Source organism: Astatotilapia calliptera, chromosome 8 (assembly GCF_900246225.1).
Source record: "Astatotilapia calliptera chromosome 8, fAstCal1.2, whole genome shotgun sequence".
NCBI lineage: Eukaryota > Metazoa > Chordata > Actinopteri > Cichliformes > Cichlidae > Astatotilapia > Astatotilapia calliptera.
The window spans coordinates 5,277,055-5,297,604 of record NC_039309.1 but is presented as its reverse complement, the minus strand read 5'-3'; the positions used below and the strand labels follow the sequence as shown (position 1 = coordinate 5,297,604).

The window sequence follows — 20,550 nt, the reverse complement described above, 5'->3', positions numbered from 1 at the left end:
CAAAGTGTACAGTCTGAAAAATGGTTCCCATGAAGCTTTTGAAAGAGAAAAATGGCCACCGAATGCTGACAGTAAATAATCCGCCTACATGTACTCCTTCACTTAGGAGCTGCAAAGTGATGTGAGGTGCTGGCTGTGAAAGTGAGTAAGCTGTTCCACCCCCACTGTGGCTCAAAGCACAGCTCCAACAGGTGGACAAGAGAACAATACAACAAAGGAGGAGGCAGGGGACGACATCATCGCTACCTTGGACACACAATGTGCACAAAAGACAACGCATACATACCCAAAACCACAAACGCACATAAATAACCAAAAGACTAACACTCCTTATCTGGGATTGCTAAGCTCTACGTCATGTTAGCGGACTTGAAGTGAATGAGATTCAGACAGGAGATAAGAGTCCTGTGTGTAGACTGGAGAATGAGGGTACTGGGAATTTTGTCAGGGCATTATGTTGCACAGACAGGTTGCGGTTGCTTGTTGCATCATCAGCCAGACAGTTTACATGTGATGCCTGACAAATTTAAACCCTAAAGGGCAAGTCAAATTTCAATTATTTTATTCATAGGTAAATTGATAATGGATATGTTAGTGTTTAAAGCTTATTTGTGTATAGATGTGCATTAAGATGTTTTTGGTAGCTGTTATTATTCCCTCTATAGAAATTGGCCATAAAATCCCAAATGAATCCTTTTGCATCTTAAATGTGCTGAAGAAAATGTGTCAGCTAATCATCTGGAACCTCATGGCTCCAGAGGAAAAAAAACATCTTATAATAACCAATACGTTTTAAGCTATCTAATGATTTTTTTAACTCTGAAATCTAAAGTGTCAAATTACATGAACTGAGTTGAATTGTGTAAGTTTTTCTACACACACAAGGCGGACTTTGTTATGCATTTCCTCACTTCAGGAAGAAGCTGCTTTATAGTCGGTATGAACAGAGGGAACAGTCTGTAGATTCCTTGCATAACATTCAGAAAACCATTGTTAATAATGACACCCATTAAAGACACTGCATACCTGAGTAGAAGGCCCAATAAAACCAAAGTTAATTTGGATCTAATGAAGCCACCAACAGCAGATACACAGAATAATGGAAAAGATGCAGCAAGAAAAATGGAAACTGTGACACAACAGCACTAAAATAAAGACCAAAACCTGGTCCTAGAAACACTATACTTGGGCTAGCGTCCTGCTGCTGACCCCGCCTGCCATCTCAAGAGTCCACAAATGAGACATCTCTGAGAGTCGCTGAACCTATTTTGGAGGGAAATAAAGCTACACAAGCACAGCCCCTGTTTATGTAAGGATGGTAATGTGTTTCAGATTATAGGCGGTTGTATGGAAATTCTTGTGGTGAGACTGGACTTTTCACTGCTGGATTGCAGGGGAGCAGGCCGATGAGGCATTTCTCAAACAGCCTTCTATGAATCTGTCAGCTCGGCGAAGGCTCGTTTTCTTAGTAAGAAATCTCGCAGGAAGATAGGCAGTGTGAGGGACTGAAGCAACTGGAGTTTGCAATAAAGAGCAAACAGTTTTCATTAATGTTTAGCTACTGCAACATAAAGGAAACAGATGTTAATCACACAACGAGCCTGTCATCTCCCTCAGATCTTGTACCATTAACGCCAACGATTGTAACTGACGTCATGCACATTTCTGTGCTTGCTGCTGCTGGCCCTCCATTTCCAAAAGCACACAATCTTAGCATTCATCTAAAGACATTTCTCTTCCATTGACTGAAAAACCACTGGAAGGAAAAAACTTTAATATGCGGGTCGGGATTAAATATTCTTACAGTCATCTGCTGCACACTATCACTGTTTTCATCTTTGCTGTGGGGCTAGAGAGCATGTCAGCCAGGACAGGGTTGTGCACATGGACTTTGGTTTTATTGCAGAGGAATGAACAAAGGCACAAAAGCAGCAAATAAAGACGGATTTAGTTGAGGAAAAGCCTTAAGCTTAATATGTTCCAGATGCCAATGCATTTAAATTGAAAGACCCCCCCCCCCCACACACACACACACACAAAACCCATAACATATAAACACGTAGTGGGTCTTTAGTGTCACCGGTCCTCCGAGACCATATCTTACAAGAGTGGGAGACACTAGGTTTCCAACACTAAGTTTGATCTCTTATTTTTTTTTGCAGCACAAAAACAGAGAAGGTTGTCTCATTTAACATCACCCCTCTTTTAATGTACCTGCAGTTGGAGCAGTTAAAACAGGAGGAGCATTGTTCCTTTTACAGCAATTCAAAGCAATTTACCAAGCAATTCTATGTTTAAATACAGGAAATGCCACAATGGAGTGACAACTGTAACCTAGCTATGCTACCTGAGAACAAAATCGAATCTCATATGTACAGCATATGCCCGGCGTCTGCACACAAAATTCTTTACTGAGCTGGGAAGAGGCTGTAGGAATCAATGAAATGTGAGGAGCAAAGGCAGGGGAAATGCCAGCTTTCCTGCTTTGCCGGCCTGCTCCACATTATTGTAGACTTCCCGCTCAAAGTCCTGTTTAACTCCGCATAGATAGGTTCAAGGGTCAAATCACTCAGAGCAGTCAAACAAACAGAAGCCTTCAGACGTTCAGAACAATATTTTGCTTGTGTAGAAGTCCTGATAATATTATCATACTTAGCCCAGTAGAAAGAAAACCCACAAAGATGGTTAGGATTAAAGCAAACAGCCCATTTCCCATCGTGTTCCTCTCATCCAATTTTCATTCATCTGGACATTAATTAAAAACCTGCCCTCATCTGTTAGTGTGACAATCTGGAAGATCAGACACTTATTTATAAGACTGATGTACAATAAAAATACCCCCATGTTTATTTGGGAAACACAGGGGTTCAGAGGATTTTTTTCCCTTGGAAAAGACAAGACAATGCTGCCTTATAAAGACATTTAGTGGCAGAAAAACTTGCCTGGTTGAAGGGATATACACAAGAGCTGTGAGTTCGCAGGATGTCAGATCTAAAGGACAAAGTGATCACTAAATACTGCTATAACTGTTTTGCCCATATTTTGCTTTATTTAGTCAATTTAAGGTATAAAATCACATTTACTGTCATCAGTAAACATGAGTTTAAATTAGGAGAGATAACTCACAGTTATAAAAAATAATCAGATATAGGTTCTGCTGAACAGTTTTGAGCATATCTGCTTAACGTCGATGTGCAAAGTTCTCAAGACCATACAGCTATCTGGCATTATTCTCCTACCATCTCTACAAAAAGACTTTGGGCAACTGCTGGGCTCTATTTTGAGACTGGGAGGCTCTCTGGAACAGGCCACACAGTTCAACCTCAAGTCAAACAAAGTAAATGTCAACTTGAACAACCATTTCTGGCCACAGTGAGGGAACACAAGCAATCTTTTCCAAATCATGCCTTACATGCATGCAGCCACCGGGGAACTTGATTACCTTCCCAACATGGCAGGCATTTAACAACACTAGCAGAAATCCCATATAGAGCGGAGTAATTGAGTCGGTTAGTCAAACTTGGCCAACTGGGGAGTCACTAAATGAGGACTGGCTCCACACCAAAGCTTGGCTTTTGACCCACTTTAAATAAAAATATTTGGGGATTTTCACAACTTTTGGAAGAGTGAACAATGTGAGCTTCTCAGTAAGAGCGCCTGAGGAACCACCTGGAAAATGTTATGTTAGCTCTTCCAGCACCTGTAAATAACTTCAAATAAATGCATTCAATTTAGTGGCTCTGAAGCTAAATTTCAGTGTGTTACACTATATTATGACGCTCAGCTCCCACACACGGTGTAAAACACACCCATGAGAGATGTGCAAAAGGGCTGCAGCACTGCTCACTTTGGATGAGAGAACTGGAGACAGCCTAAACACACTCACACATGTGCCCATGAATGCATGCATGCACCCTCAGACTAGGGGAAAAGGAGCAAAAAGGAAGCACTCCTTGCTGGTCACACCCTCCTCTACAAATAACAATCTGCACACGCCACCTCTGGACCGAGCTGCCTAGCTGGAGGGAAAACAAACAGACAGAAAATAGGACAGAGTCGGGAAAAAGAGGCCCGGTGCTGTCTGGATCATTGCAGGTTTCTTGCCTGTCTGCCAAGGCTACTGTTCACACCACAGAAGCTGATCTAATTTTAAAAGTATGTTAGTAAAAGCTTTGTTAACGAGAACGGCAATGTCCTCTATAAACATGTACACTTGTGCATCTGGCACTCTCACCTCTCAGACATCTTTGATTTATCGTAAACAGCAAACTGTACACTAAAAAAACAAGAGCAGTCCAAATGCATTTAACAACTAAAGCTCTGAAATATATTGAAATGATTTTAATATATTCCCTAAATATATTCCTTCTAATGATGGTGTTCAAGTAACTCTAAAAGCCCCAGTTTTCTGAGCATGGATTTAAGCTTGAATATTGGCACATTGTAACAAATGTTTATGCGGAGTAAAACATGAGGAAAAGCTGGCAGAAGGTACTGAGAGGGAGAAGAAAGACTTTAAGGTACCACTAATACTTAGCACCAAGTGATTCTGGCTGCAATCCACTTCTTTTAAGCAGGTACGTGCATCTAACAGTTCTCGCCATTATCACCAGCCCCACCCTCCACGGGCGGAAAAGGAATCACAAACATTTTGGTGTGGTCCACATTCCTGAATATCTTGCTCTGCTTGGTCATATAAGGAAAAACCACACAGCCAACTGACTGCCAGTAGAAAAAGACCTTGGAAAGTGCAACCTTAAAGTCCTTCAAATATTTACTCTACAAGTCACTGCTGGCAGTATGTCTACTAATAACTGAACTTGTATGTTGTTTAATGAAGACCTTCACATTCACAGCAGCAAAACACTTTACGCTTTTGCAAAACTCGCTACACTACAGATGACAGGTTAAACAATGAGTGCAGTGCCTCTGTTATACGTTCCCTAAGAAGGAAGGAAGGACGCTGTAAGTCAAAACAAAGCTGCTCTAAGTGATCACTTTAATTCTTGATGAAACAGTTTACCCCTAGTGTAAGCGGTCTCTTCAAGATGACAAAGGCAACATCAAGACTCAGGGGCTCACTAAATAGTTTGATGAGGATGATGTCGAACATAGTCTATGGCCTTCATTGTCACCAGGTTACAAAACCACAAACCAACTTCGGATATTTTAGGCTTAAATGATAGTCGCCGGTCTCATTATCATCATCAAATAAGAAATACTTTTTGGATTGTGATTCATGCTGCACTTGGAGAATCAATCTCAAGGAGCACAGAAGTTGTCAGTATGTAATATTGTGACCCAATAACTACCAAGACACTTTATTTGATTACGTTTGTAACATCGGCACAAAGTGAAATGTTACTTCTTTGTATTATTTTGTAACTCCTTTTAAAGCATTTTTCCTGTCTTCAGATCCTTTGTTGTTCTCTCATTAGGTGTTTTTCCCCTGAACATCAATAAAGTCTTATCTTGATGTGACTCACACTATATGGACAAAAGTGTTGGTCCATTTATAGAATAAATGTTTTAATACATCTCATTATGACGTCTGAATCTATAAGTATCAATATGGAGTTGGTCCAAGCTTTGCAGCTATAACAGCAGATACTTCAAACTGTGTTCTAGTTCATTCCAAAGATGTTGGATGGCGTTGAGGTCGGGGCTATGCATGAGCCACTCAGGTTCTTGCACACCAGACTCATCCAACCATGCCCTTATGGACCTTGCTTGTGCACTAGGGTATGGTCACGATGCACTGGAAATTTGTCTTCCTCAAACTGCATACAATTGGCCAAAACTCCAGAAAAACAAGTCCGCAGCATCGTCCCTCCTCCACCAAACCTTAAGTGTGGCACAGTTGGAGAGTTAATGTTCTCCTGGTATTCTTCAAAGCAAGTCTCATCCATCAGATTTGCAGACAGATAAACATGATTTTTCCCTCCACAGAACACATTTTTACTACTCCAAAGTCCAGTGGTGCTTTACAGCAATCCATCCTGCACTTGGCATTGTGTTTGGTGATGTAAGGCGTGCATGCTGCTCCTCAACCATGGAAACCCATGCCCTGACCCTGTGGGTCCCAAACACTTCCACTTTGAAGTCATATTGCTTAAAGTTCAAAAAATGACTCATTGCAGCACTCTAACCCTAACAAAAACAGGCGAGCTCTTTAGAATCAGCTCACTCTTTCACAAATATTTGTAAGGGGAGAAAGGGAGGAGCTACATCTTATACACCTGTGCCAAACGGACAGAAAACACCTAAAGTCAAAGAATAAGTGGTATGGTCTAAAACTTTCATCCATATAGTGATACTAATAAAGCACATGTGCTAAGTAGGGAAAGTGAAACTAGTGACTAAACATCTTGCCAGGTTTTTGTCCTATGTATTTATTTATTTTTGATTACATCCCTACATTCATTTTTCAATATTCTTTAAATCTTTATTTAATTAGGAAGTGAAGCTCCTGGGAATACAAATCTCTGTTGCAAGAGTCTCCTGGCCAAAGATAGACAGGATAACCCAAGCACATTGTTTGAGTCAACTTCCATTGCTAGTTTGAATTGTGCAACTTAAGCCAACACACAGTTCTGACACTGACATTTTTTTTTCAGCACATATCCTCTTATTTGCTTTTGACCATTTATGGACCATGTTTCTTCACATGCCAGCTTACTGCCAATACTGTTATTAATTGTTCCGGCTGTAAATTGACATTTATTGAAATACATAACTGAAGCACAATTTTAATATACTTGCACTTTAAGTATCTCTGTGTTTTGCTACTGTCTATGTCCACTCCTCTATATTTGAATGCAAATATTATTAGCACTCCACACCATGTATTTTAAACCTTTTGGTTCTGATGCAAATTTAATAAACTGTGCTGCACCATTACAGCTAAAGCTACCCAGCAGTATAAAACCAATTAAACCAATCATCTCAAGTTCCAATATTTAACCGATAAACACAGTAATCAATCATTTTTTTAAATTATATTATGTGCATGATTTTGCCAAACTTTCACTTCAGGTTATTTGCGTATATTATCCTAAAAAGTTATAATCCTATTTAACAAAGTTAAGTAAAAGGTCTAACTTTTTATTTTATTAATTTATAAAACAGTTATTAAATACAAAATAATTTTGAGGCTCTTGTGCAGCACCACTGTTCATGTATTAGCCATCTAATTCATCAATTCATGTACCTCAAAATTGTAGCCAGCCGTTCCTGTGAAGTATTTTTCTGATCAAATATTCTGATTTTCTGTGTGCCCCCTGCTTTGTTCTAAGTTCCCCCAGTACCACACCATCAAAAACACACCAACACACCAAGACCTCACTCCAAACTGACATTGGGGATCAGCTTCCACTTTCATCACAGATGGCAGAGGTGAGGAAAGGAGATGAAGAAACTGAACTCCAAGCCACAGCCCATCTGAAACGTAATGTTACCCCCACGCTGCAAGGCGTGCCTGACATCATGCTTGACACAGAGCCACTGACAACACAGCTGATAGAAACCGGTCTGGAGGAGAATCCGTTCAAACCGTACAGGAGTTGTGTGCATGTCTGTGTGTGGAGGCTGGGTGGAGTTTCACTCAAAATATTTCAAAGCGAATTACCGGTTTGGTCAGAAAGCAGGAAAAGGTGTGAGAAGCGCGACAGCAACCAAACACTATAAACAAGCTTCCCATCCCATCATTCACGTGTGAAAGTGACGTATCGAAAACAGGTGATGGCAGAGCTTATAGCAGCTTGACAAGTTCTCTTCATTCAGCAAGAATGAGCTTTGTAGCACCTGTTGAATGACAAACAGCAAACATTTTGGCTAAAAATGCTGTTAGCAGGTACCGTGTTCGCTCTAAATCTCCACTCTCCCGAGCGTGAGTGCTTATTAGACACTCCTGCGGATTTACAAAGGTGAACGACCGCAGCCGTGCAGGGCTGGCTTACCTGAGTTTTAGGTTAGCCATGAATTCTTCCATAGACACGTTGTCCAAAAGCACAAAGTCTGCTTTTCCAAACTCCAGGCTCTCGTGTTCTGCCATACTGTTATTTTTTTTCTTCTTACTGAAACTCCTGGAAAATAAAATGTGTCAACAAGTTGCTCTGAAGTGCCGACAAAGGGTGGACATTGGCGGGCTTCCCTGACCACCTCCTCTACTTTAATGTGCAGCTCTGTAGTCGGTGCTCATTTTTTCTTTTCTTTTTTTTTTTGGTCAAACTCTAATTTTAGTCATGTTTAATTGAGGTCGGAAATTCCCTTTTAAAAACCAGCAGCTGCTAATTCTGATCGTTTTAACACGCCGTTTCCCTTCAGGAGCTCCGCTTTTCTTTTAACAAGCAGGAATTATTCCAAAATATCCTCATGTCCATACAAAGTTTCGTCTTTACGCCGAAAGGTACCGTCCCGTTACACCGTGCGCCAGCTCCCCCCGTCCGTCCGTCCTTTTTCCTGGAGTTTCTCTCCTGTCCCTCCTGAACGACCGTACACCAATAGGATTGAAGCATCCTCGTCTAAGCCCCGCCCCCGCCCTGTGGAGAGGTGTTGGTCAGGCAGCGATGTGTAAGTTGAAAAGCATTGCAAATATTTCTGTAGACCACCGCTCCACCAGTTTCTGATACATATTTCAGCAATGACGACGCCACCTCTAAGCTGTTAAACACTCGGAGGAAAACCATAATGTTTTTGGCCTCACTTTAATGATGCCCTCTTTTACCATAAAAGGGAAAACTGGGTCTCAGTAAGATTTTCTCAAGATGATATGAATGAAAAGTAGACGTACAGTTATGTAGACAACGAGTCATTCACTGGATTAATTATCAAATAACCTGTGATAAATAAAACATTATTTTTTAGGTTTTCCCTCCTATGCTGTATCTTAACGTTGCCTCCTGAATGAAACCTCCTGTAAAAGAAGCTGAACACTTTAAGTGCCGCCGGCTTCTCACTAGGCTTACTCTGATATTAGTGCGCCACCTTGTGTAAAAGAGCCGTAAATGGCTTTTAATGACGCTTATGACTGAAAACTCCACCCTGACAAACAGCAGTGTTGCTCTAATCGTATTAACTTACATGCTTATATTGTAAAATATCATCCAGTATGTGATTTCATTGAGATTAAATTTTTAACCTGAATAAATAAATGATTAAAAAAAGACATTTGTTCTGTCATTACAATACATCATAAATCAATTAATTTAGGACATAAATGACTGGATGACGTTTTATTTCCTACTTCTATATTTGGCCCTAAAATCCTTGGCCTCCAACAGCTCCATGTGTAGTAATCTTGGAGTCATTTTTGATCAGTATACGCCAAAAACATAAAAAAAAAAAATGTAGAATTGCTTTCTTTCATCTGAGTAATATTATTAAAATTACAATTATCCTGCCTCAGTGATGCTGAAAAACTAGTTCACGCATTTATTACTTCTAGCCTGAACTATTACTATTTTTTAATATCAGGTTGTTCCTAAAGTTCCGTGAAAAGCCTCCAATTAATCCAAAATGCTGCAGTGGGGATAGCAGCAGGAACTGCAAAGAGAGACATATTTCCTCTATGCTGGCTTGTCTTCACTGGCTCCCTGTTAAATCTTTCTCCTCATATACACAACCTTGAATAATCAGGCACCATTATATCTTAAAGAGTACATAATATAATATTACCCTAACGGAGCACTTTGCTCACTTACTTGTGGTTCTCATAATTTCTGAAAGTAGAGTGGGAGGCAGAGCCTTCAGCTATCAGCTCTTTGCCTGTGGATTTGGGAGACAGACATCCTCTCCACTTTTAAGATTAGACATATAACTTTTCTTTTTGATAAAGCTTATAGTTAGAGTGGGATCAGGTGACTCAAGCATCACTTTTTATGCTGTTGTAGACACAGGCTGCTGGAGGACGTCCTGTACCAGACAGCACATTTCTACTCTCCTCACCACTTTGTATTATGGCTACTGCTCCTGCTATTACTGCTACACATCTGTCTCCCATCCTCTGTGTTTTGTTCTGTCTACCTATGCTCCCCTTTTTCTCTTTCCTTCCATCCCCAGCCGTTCACAGCAGATGGCTCGCCCTCTCTTAGACTGGTTCTATTGGAGGCTTCTTCCTGTTGAGAAAAGCTTTTTCTTCCCGCTGTCACATAGTGCTTGTTGGGATTTCTTACCAAATAAAGTGCCTTGCTGAATTTTGAGGCTTTATAAATAAAACTGAATAGAAAGTGAATTTTAAATGAATGTATAAATTGCAGTAATGATGGATTTAGATAATAACATCACTCTTAAGTCTTTTTAATATTAATATTTTCATTTAAGCATCAAAGCAGACATTTAGCTGGCACTCCAGAGTAGTTAATACAGTGGAACTGGTTGATTTAGCACGAGTTAGCATTAGCAAAAATAATGAAATAAATTACAACAACCGTGAATCTGTTGACAGAAAGAACAAACTTTTTCCTTATCTCCTCTTTGCTAAAATACAAAAACAAATAAAAGTGACATGCGACATCAATGAGCACCATTTTAAACATCAGAGGTGTATATTATTTACTTTGTAAAAGCAGTGAGCCTCCAAATGTAATAGTCATGGATGCAGCAGTGGCCCAGGAGTTACCACAGTTGTGGGTGACATAGACTGAAGCCCCTCTGCGGAGGAAAGTCATGTATGTAGATGTGCTTCCAACACTGTAGGAACGGGGAACATGTGCACGAGAAACGGCCACCCAGTAATTATTTATTACTAGCCACAGATCGGTTTTAAGGCCCTTAATGGTTGTCTGAGTGGAGAAGAAGAACTGGTAGATTCCTTTGACGGGAGCCCTGAACACACCAGTCCTCCTGTCGAAGGCTCGGCCCACATTCACCAGCACCTTGCTGTACTTGATCCTGTTCAGTTTGCCATTGATTTGGGCTGGGTAAGACGCAAAGAAGTGGATCTTTTGGGAAGACACTGAAGAGCAGGTAATCTTATTAGTATTATTACAAAGACAAATAGATATATACCTTGCAGCAATTTCTTAATAAAGAGAGGCTTTTGTAGGTGTATTATGGAAAGCACAGGATAATATCTTAATCATTCTTACACAAACTATGTAGCAGATTCTCCAGCTTTGCTTACAATTAAAGTTTGAGGAGCAAAAAAGGAAGACTTCACCTGTCTCTTAATATTTCTTAAAGTAATACAAATGTTTGAACACAGTTGTTTAATGAACCTTTTGTATGTTGAATTTTTGTATTTATATAGATACAAACTAGTAACAAATTAGTGCTGTACAATAATACATGCAACTATTTGTGCCTGATTGCCCATATTAATCAATGTTAGTATTCAATAAGTTGCATTACGATTGACAAAGAAACGCTGTCACCAAACAGAGAAGAATAAAAGCCCCAGACATCCAAGGCCTTCCATCCCTTCAGCGTAAACGTTAGTATGACACATTCAAACTGACAAAAACTTTACTTACTTCTGTTTGTCTTGCATCTCCAGTTAATCTTATCTCTGCTCACACAGGACTGGTTTCTCCTGCATCGCCCGCACACAAGCGTGTTGACGTCTGAGAACACACATTCAGCAACATTCGAAAAGGCCTCTAAAAAGCACTGCTCTTAGCAGGAATTAGACTGTTCCAAAAGGTATACATTTGCAGCAATCAGGATAAATATGGATTGTGGGTGAAAGTGGATGTTTAATTTCTTAATTTTTCAGCATCCAAAAGCCAAATGCTCCCACAAATGTGCACAATATTAATGCATTTTTTCATTTATACCTGCACAGTAAGCCAAATAACAGGATGTTGGCTTAGTGAACTGATAGATGTAATAGTTGCCCGGGCACTTCTTGACTTTGATGGGGGTGGAATGGAAAGCACAGCATCTTTTGTTCCAAGTGCCGCAGACATTGCGGGTCACAATACCATCCCTGATCCTTGGATGAGGCCCGGACAGCCACAGCGGGGAGTTGGTGCCACAGTTGTTCACAGGGACGCACCTCTCAGGCATCTGCAGACTTTTACCCTTGTAGAAAAGACGGTACCACCCTCCAATAGAAGATGAAAATTTTATTCTGTTTTTTGAAATGCCATTGCTGCTTTTAGTGAAATAGGTGCATGCTACATATAAAGAAAGTGCAGTCGGTTACCTTTCCAGTCTACTTGCCGATCACACATCTTCAGCTTGCTGGTGGTGTTGGTGGCGCGCCAGGTCTGATCTAGGACCGTGTAGTGGAAACAGGGGTCACCTCGTCTTCTTGCATCTTCCACAGATGACTGAAAGTTATCAACCTCAATGTAATTTGGACTGTAAGTGAGGATGTGTGTTCCTGCTTGAGAAGAGAGATTGCAGCACATATTGAATTAAGAGTGCGTGTTGAAAATAGTTTTATTTTGAGTAAAGAATGCAGATTATTTTATTCACTGACCTACTTTCTTCTGAGCTCTTTTCTGATGGCTTGATATATGCATCTGCGCATGAAAAAAATAACACATTCAGTAGCTGGTGCTCAGTATGGAGACAGATTGTAAGGAGTTATATAGAGGCTACCTGAGTCAGAGCATTGTGCTGCTGCTGAAGTGTTGTTTGTTCACACTTCAGGCTCTCCATCTCCTGCAATAGTGAGCATTTTTAGAAAGAGTGACATGCTGCAGTCTCATTGACAGATAAAATAATAATAATTCGGATTTATAGGGATTTACATAATAATGATAATAATAATAAAAATAGTGGGTCCAGATGCTCCAGATTATGTCCAATACATACAGAGTCAGAGTAGTAACTGTGCGGTAATTTATAGAAGTTACCTATACCTATGTCACTATAGAAACAAGAAGATAAAGAAAAGGAATGAATAAATGCATGTGTATGTGTGTACAAATACATGCATATCTATATATGAGTATGTATACTGTATATACAGTACTCTTGTAAAAGGCTGGTTTGGATTTGAGGATTTGTTTGCAGAAGGCTGGATTGTTGTAGATGTTTATAATTTATTTATGTTTTTTATTTTATCTTGTGCTTTAATAAAAGCTTTAATGCAATGGCCGTAGCTCATAAGGTAGTGCAGGTAGTCTACAAATCCTAAGGTTAGTGGTTTGATCCACTTTGTGGAAAGCAAGGCACTCTATAAGAACCACTCCATTTACCATTAAAAAAGCAAAGCCCACTGCAATTAATTTTAAGGCAAATTCTAGTGATTTCCTACTAAATGTCTGAAAAATCAAGTAAAAAATAAAAACAGATTTTAACACACAGAAAATGGAAACAAGCATTTGAAGCAACATTTCCACCTTGACTTTATTGATGCAAAATTGGCAGTTGATATAAATAAAATAATTTTTTTTAAGTAGATGAATTGGGTAATATAATCAAACGTTTTTGGCCTACAGGGACCCTTCGCTAAGATGAAGGCCTGATGTTCATAAAAAAATAAGATTTAAAGAATAGTGAATAATTAACCTGCCTAGTTTCTTACTTTATTTACCAATAAAGTGTCTGGTCTATAACGTCAAAAAAGGTGAAAAATACTGGTCACAATTTCTTAAAATTTAAAAGAAAAGATATTAAAATGTCATTTATTTTTTTTATTTTTTTAATAAACGAAAAATTATTTAACAGAATGGTTAATCAACAGACTTGTTTATTAATTTTGTTGCCCTAATTGTGTAATAGCTCATTGCATCACCTTGAAAATAGCAGCTAGTTGCACAGACAAAGGTTGATCTTCTACGCGCCAAAGTTTGAGTTCAGACTGGAAAAGAAGAAACAAAAACTTTCTCAAACGACAAATTGAAGTAATTGATATTAAACATATCGTGATGTTCTATTCTCTCTACGAGCTCAGTGTGACAAGAGCTCGGCACAGTTCTGTCTGTGCTAAATAACATCTGGGGAAAACTTTTGTTGCATAATAAATGTTTTTTTTTGTATTGTTCCATCTGCCTTCTAGCTTCATAACATCAATGAACAAAGCTCATACTCACAGAATTTGTGTTCCCCGAGCAACCAACTGCACAAGATGACAATGCTACGAACATGGCCAGAGCTAAGACAACCATCTGGGGATAACAACAGTTACACAATAGTTATGTAAAAGATGACATTTAAATGCTTTCTCATTTACTCGTTGAATAAATCCCGACAAAACACTGTACAAATGTCAGTGTTTATTGGAGAAACAAACAATTTGTGACCAGATGCTCGAAGCTTTGGTTTTATTTTTTTATCACATATCATTAGTGCGAGATGTTGGAATTAATTGAGGAAAAACGCTTTTAAAGGCTTGGGTTTTATGACAGAAACACATTTAGATACGGTTTATATTTATACAGAAAGAAAAGGACAAAGAAATAAAAATTACAAGTCAATTCAACCAATTCAATATATTTAGATTTAATTAGATCTGCAGACTTTGCTATTTTTGCTCCTTTTTTTAATTAAAAACAACTACAACAACAATAATTGATCATTTGATTTGCAAGTTACTGAGTTCAGATTAAACACATTACAAAAAAATTGAAAAGTATAAAGAATAATAAAAAGTATGCCTATAACAACACTATATCATCACACAGTCAATGTTCAGCTACAGTTATATTGCAAAGAAATCTTACAGTTCCATGAATATCCAAAAATTGTACCTTGAACTATCCAGTCAGCAGTCTGTGGTTATAGAAGCGGGCCATTAAAGTGCTGAAAGAATGAAAATAACAAAACATTAAATACGTTTGGACGTCCAATTTCAATGCAATCAGATGTCTATAAGTGTAAAGCTACACTCACCTCTCATTTCATCATGATGAGAAACTGCACCCTGTCTGAACATGGCCTTAAATACTGACCCGCTTCAGTTTAAAAAAAGGAGAAAATTCAGTTTAACAGCATCTAAAGGTGCAATTTTTCACAGACTTGTTGCAAGCGTAGACATGAAATTTCTGTAGTGTTGGCAGTTTCTTCAGTTTGCCCAGTCAGCAGACAGTGGTGACACTGTAAAAGTGGTCATTTTTTCATGACCTGTCTTATTACTCCATACGCAGATGGCCAAGGTGTGAAAACAGTCCAACTGACATTAATGTGAAGGCTGTGACATTTCTGTTATTAAAATTATAGTTATCTGGCAAGTGAACAAGTGAAGAGTACCTGCAGTAAATACTTCTTGCATTTGCTACACACGTCAAGACATCTTTGAGCTTTAAGATGAAGAATGTACTACTTACTATGAGTTCAACTGGAAGCGTGGGGTGGAGGTAATGTGACTTGAAGCTGTTGTGTTGTGGTGAATGTGTTATTCTTCTAAATGAAATAGGCTGTATTTTCTTTCAGTGATGCTCAGAATTAAATGTTTGTACAATTAAAGATTTTATCAAAATTTCTTATCAGCCAATCACACGGGAGCAACTTGATGCATTTTGGTCAAGAGAGCCTGCTGAAATTCAAACTGATCATGAAAACGATTAACAAAGTAATCACTCTTTGCACGCAAGATATGCAGAACAGTATAAGATGTTAAACCTTGAAGCAGGTGGACTAAAATGCCACTTCTGTCAGCTAAGAACAGGAAACTGGGTCTGCAGCTCTCATGAGCTCACTAACTTAGACAACAGATGATTGAAATACGCTGCCTGGTCTGATGAGTCTCGATTTCTGCTGAAACTTTGGGATAGTGGTTCAGAATTTGCCATAAACAACATGAAAGCACGGATCCATCCTGCCTTGTATCAGCGGTGGTTCAGGCTGCTGCTGGAGTGGGGGATATTTTCTTGGTACACTTTGAGCCTCTTAGTACCAACTGACCTTCGCTTAAAATGTCACAGCCTACTTAAGTATTGTTGCTGACCATATCCATCTCTTTATGACCACAGTGTACCCATCTTTGGATGGCTGCTTACAACACACGATGTCATAAAGCTTAGATGATCTAAAGGTGATGTCTCTAGCACTGTTAAATCTAAGCCATAACAAGCTCAGACAGCTTGAGCAAGGTGTACCTAATTAAGTGTCTGGTGACTGTATTGCAAACAGTGAATTCACTAGTTTCCATGCAAACTAACTACAGGTGGATGTTTCTATAATCAAACAGGCCACTAGAGGGTAACAGCAGCAATAGAAGCTCAGCACCATTACCCCATTATTATTAATAATATAATGAGCCGAGAGTTATCTTTACTTGAAAAGAAAATGAGATAGTTCTTGTGTTTTATTGTGGGCTGACTTAAAGTGGAGGAGATAATTGTAGCTCCAGTCCAAATATGCAGTAAATGAATAGCTTTATGAAAAGCACCCCATTGGCAGAGCAAGCCGCGTGCTTTACTGCTGTTGAAATCACAATTAGTTTGTCATGATGAAAACATTTGGCATGTTAGTATCTGTTGGCAGTCAGGGTGTTTACAGTGTTTCACCCTGGCAGTTGTGGTGGTTGTAATGTTCTGCTCTGGATATTTGTCTGCAGGTCACTGGGCCACAGGTCACCGAGAGATGTAACTGAGCTGAGGCAGGTTGTTTATCTTCCTTTTTTTTTTAAATCACCAATTACCACTACTTGTTCGTTCATTAAAACTGAATCTGTCACGTTCCAGATGCTTTACTTTAGAGAACTAATATTAAATAACACTAATAATCACAAACCCAATGTAAAGAGAAATAAGAAAGAAAAAAACACAGTGTAAAATGTAAATAAAAGCAGAAGAAGATGTGCAAGTTTCATGAAACTATATCTTATTCATTTCCTCTAATGGCCACCTGAGGCTGAAATTCTTAGGATAAAACTCTTAACTTTAGCTTGCTACTAAGGGTTCTGGAGTAAAAATCTGTGTTATTACAGGTGTGGCTTGCAAACCCACTCATTTCTAACAACTTGTCAATCACAGTTCATCAGCCATTGAGCATATCCAACAACTATCCTTTCAAAAACTGAGTATGAACAAGATTCGTGAAACTGACTAAGGATTTTTATTCATTATAACCCAAAACGAGTCATACTGACTCATTATTATCCCAGAGCCTAGAGGCAGACAAGAGTTTACTGGGATCAAGTCAGAGCACCGTGTTCTAACTAGACTTGTATGGGACTTGAAGTCTATTTAGCAAATCGCTTCCACATTTGCTTCAACTTTTCAGATCCAGAGTCTACGATCTTCTTTTTTAATGTCTATGAGTCCAAATTGAGGCTTTAAAACAGTAGAACACGAAACCAATGGGAGCTGTCATGATATATATGAAGTCTATAACTTCTTATCTATCAAACATTGCACACCTTTGGTACAAAAAGATTATGCATAAGGGCACTTTGAGAATTCTTGTACACGTCAACATGCTGATGATGGACATTGTGTACTTTGGCAGGGGTTGCTGTTGCTATGGAGAGTTTATCAGCCTTTTGTTTGTATGAGATAGAAGCTGAGCGCTATTGGATTCTTTCCTCTGTGTATCTGTGTAAGCCTGCGGGTAAACACTCAGAGCTATGGCTGCATTTAGATCAGCTGCTGGCCCATATACACTCAATACGGGATATAGAACAAGCCACCCACAGGACCTTTCATTCATCAACAAAAACAAATGGGCATCCCTGGAGGGTTTTAAGAGATACTGTAAAACTAAATGAGTGATTAAGTCAGATACAGCAGTTTAATAATTCTTTAAATTAATTGTATTATTATATTGTCCTCCCCTTTAAACATATCAGCATATTAGAGAAACATACAAGCAAACGTCTTGAATTTAAAGTCACTTAAGGCATCACATATGATCAACAAAAGGTAATTAATTTTATTACAAGTATTAATTTTACAAAATTCTCTTTTTGTGTTGTTTGGCAATAATAAAGTCAAACATTAATGTTGTTGTATAGCTGGTATCACACAGTATCATGGGTTAGGGTCACTTTGCGAGTGATTATAAGAAAGACAGACTCCACCGCTGCATTCATCATCTGAGAACTTCCCAGACTGGATGTTATCAAAAACCAATGTTAGCTGATCTACTGAGACAACTAGAGTGTGTCCTGTGCTGCCACTGATACTTCTACACCGCAGGTCCGAACAACAGTGGTCCTCCTGGGATTGAGGAAAACTCCACCTGCTGCTAGGACTGTCCAATTCTGGACTGGAAAATCAGCTTGAAAGAGGTGGTACCTTTGCTCTTGAAACACAGACAGGAACATAGCAACTGTTCACTCCTCCTTCTGTTCACTCACAGCCAGCATGTCCTCAGCATACCACGAGGCCAATTCTGTGCTATGACTCGCTGAAGTGTGTTTTTAGCTTTAGTTGTTTTTGTAAGAGCTTGGTTTGCGTTACCAGCAATAAGTCAGACTGGTTCTCTGGGCCTAGTTAGCCAGGGCTTTCCTTTGCTACCAATTTGTAAGCGCAGTCAGTGGGTTTGGGGGTTTCAGAATCTCGTCTCTGCTTTTTGCAGATGATGTGGTCCTGTTGGCTTCAGTGATCAATGACCTGGGGCAGCTTGCACTAGAACACTTTTCATCCAGGTGTGGATCAGTCTGGATTAGAATTTGCACCTCCAAATCTGGTTCTCAGCCTGAAAAGGCTGGATAGTCCACTCTGGGTCAGGTACAACTTTCCATGGAGAGTTTAAGCATCTTGGGGTTGCTTCCTAAGTTAGCAGAGAGAGGAATGGGAGACTAACAGCCAGACCGGTCTGTCGTGATGAAGTGAGAGCAGAGTGTAAAAGTGAAGCTGTGAGGTCTGCATTTCTACTCATGAGCTCTGAGTAGTGATTGAAAGAATGAGACTGCAGATGCAAGCAGCGGAAATGAGTTTCCTCCAAAGGGTGTCTGTACTCAGCCTTAGAGATAGGGTGAGGAACTGAGCTGCTACTCCTCCACATCAAAAGGAGCCAGCTGAGGTGTTTCAGGCATGTAATGAGTGCCAATCGAGCACATGCTGGAAGAGATTACATCTCTGGGATGGATAGTTATTTATTTATTTAGATCATTTTATACAGGGGGTGAAAATTACCCTGATTGGTTTCATCATATAAATACAACACAAGTAATGTTTACTTGAAATTACTGATAATTAAGTGATAGCACAATCACAGGATAATAAATATGCTTGTAAATGGTAATGTTGATTAAGTTGTATTAATGAAAAGTTTAATTTTTGGTTTCTACAAATATGACCACTGACCTTGAGGTCGTGGTCACTCAAATTAAAACACATGCAAGATTTGTATGAATTTTAAAATCCAACATTGCCTCGTCCTTGAGTTATCGAATTCAAAAGCTTGGATGTCCATGCTGCCCCATCAGCCTTTTACAGCTTAAGGGGTAAAAAAGTCAGTTTTTGACTCTAGAATTTAGAACAAGCATCTCTAAGTGACCTTTAAAGCACAGCCATTACTGAACATGTTAAATGTATACTGCCTCTCACCCTCTTGAAAAAGAAAGCGAGCAGAAGCCAGCTATTATTAGAACTCCCTTTAGGCTTTTATCCTTTGGCTGCATGAGTCTCACACTCCCCACATATCCAGCAACCACAAGCCCACATCTTAGTCCGTTTACTCGAACATGACCTCTGTCTTATTGGGCTCCGAGCCGAGAGCTACTAAACCAGTGTGTTCCTTCTTGTCACTTCCCGGCAAAATAGTGGTGTAACTCTTTGTACCCCGAGGCAGTGAAAGCAGCTGAGTGGAAATAACTAGACGTAAAGTCCTGATCGGTCACGTACGTGGTGAGATTTCTTTGGCGCATGAGGGTCACGTGGTGGAATGTCTACAGGGTAGAGTTACTGAACTTGACCTCATCTCCATCTTTAGAGGAGACCCGGTGACACCGGGCGGCAAAACTCTACTTTTGTTTCTTTCCCTAATCACTTCTCCTTTCATCCCCCACAGCTGTAATCAGCTGCACCCTAGGGACCATCCACTGATTGATATAATCACTTCTGTACGCTTAATTAACCGACTGCAGATGACATTAAAATAAAAAAATAGAACAGAAGAGTAACACTTTAAACTGTTTGCTGTTTTATTGTCATTTGGATCGCATTTACAGTATTTACAATATTTTCAGCTGCAAAAAAGTGTAGCTATAAAAACAATTCTGTACATACTGTATGATTAAGATGGATTTAAATCATTAAAAAAAACAAAACAAAACAAAAAAAAAAAAACAACACACACACACAACAACAACAAAACATAACTGTTCATATGCAACAGGGCATTTTGTTCTCATATGGCACATTACAACAAAAGATCTGCCCCTGCCTTGCTGGATCACAAGATGGTAGAGAGTTTAAACACGACATCCGATGAAGTTTAATAACAATTGCCTCCATTGAACTGTCACAAAGCATTAAACCACCCACCAAGGCAGGCAAACGATACTGTAGCTTACTGTTGTACGTCAGAGAGAACTGTGTGTCCTGTAGATTATATCATGTACTGTTCTTTTCACTGCAATTAATGCAAAACAACACCCAGAAAGAGAGTGGATTACATTCAGCCTGGTCCACAAAAAACTGATGTTAGTGGGAATACTGCGATTACTTTTTTTTTTAAAGAAAAAAGAAATGCATGCACAAAACTTGC

At 39.3% G+C, this 20,550-nt stretch overlaps 2 protein-coding genes across 5 annotated transcripts in view; both read right to left on the bottom strand.

Annotated features, from left to right (window-relative positions):
• Nucleotides 1-8,648, bottom strand: part of myo1d (myosin 1D) — a 118,715-nt gene extending 110,067 nt beyond the window's left edge. For all 3 annotated transcript variants that reach the window (XM_026178077.1, XM_026178078.1, XM_026178079.1), the window contains exon 1: nt 7,959-8,648. In XM_026178077.1, the coding sequence (XP_026033862.1) occupies nt 7,959-8,053 (95 nt within the window). In that variant the 5' untranslated portion in view covers nt 8,054-8,648. The remainder of the gene's footprint in view (nt 1-7,958) is intronic.
• Nucleotides 8,649-10,445: 1,797 nt separating this feature from the next.
• LOC113027898 (oncoprotein-induced transcript 3 protein) lies at nt 10,446-12,656 on the bottom strand. Of its 2 annotated transcripts, none has more exons than XM_026177712.1 (6): nt 12,547-12,656; nt 12,425-12,467; nt 12,146-12,328; nt 11,775-12,044; nt 11,472-11,561; nt 10,446-10,954 (listed from the first exon to the last, which is right to left on the bottom strand). In XM_026177712.1, exons 1-6 carry the CDS (start codon nt 12,604-12,606, stop codon nt 10,548-10,550), a joined length of 1,053 nt encoding a protein of 350 aa, XP_026033497.1. In that variant the 5' UTR covers nt 12,607-12,656; the 3' UTR covers nt 10,446-10,547. The 2 variants fall into 2 exon arrangements, with proteins under 2 accessions (XP_026033497.1, XP_026033499.1); XM_026177714.1 differs by having other exon boundaries at nt 12,146-12,325.
• Between the last annotated feature and the right edge of the window lie 7,894 nt (nt 12,657-20,550).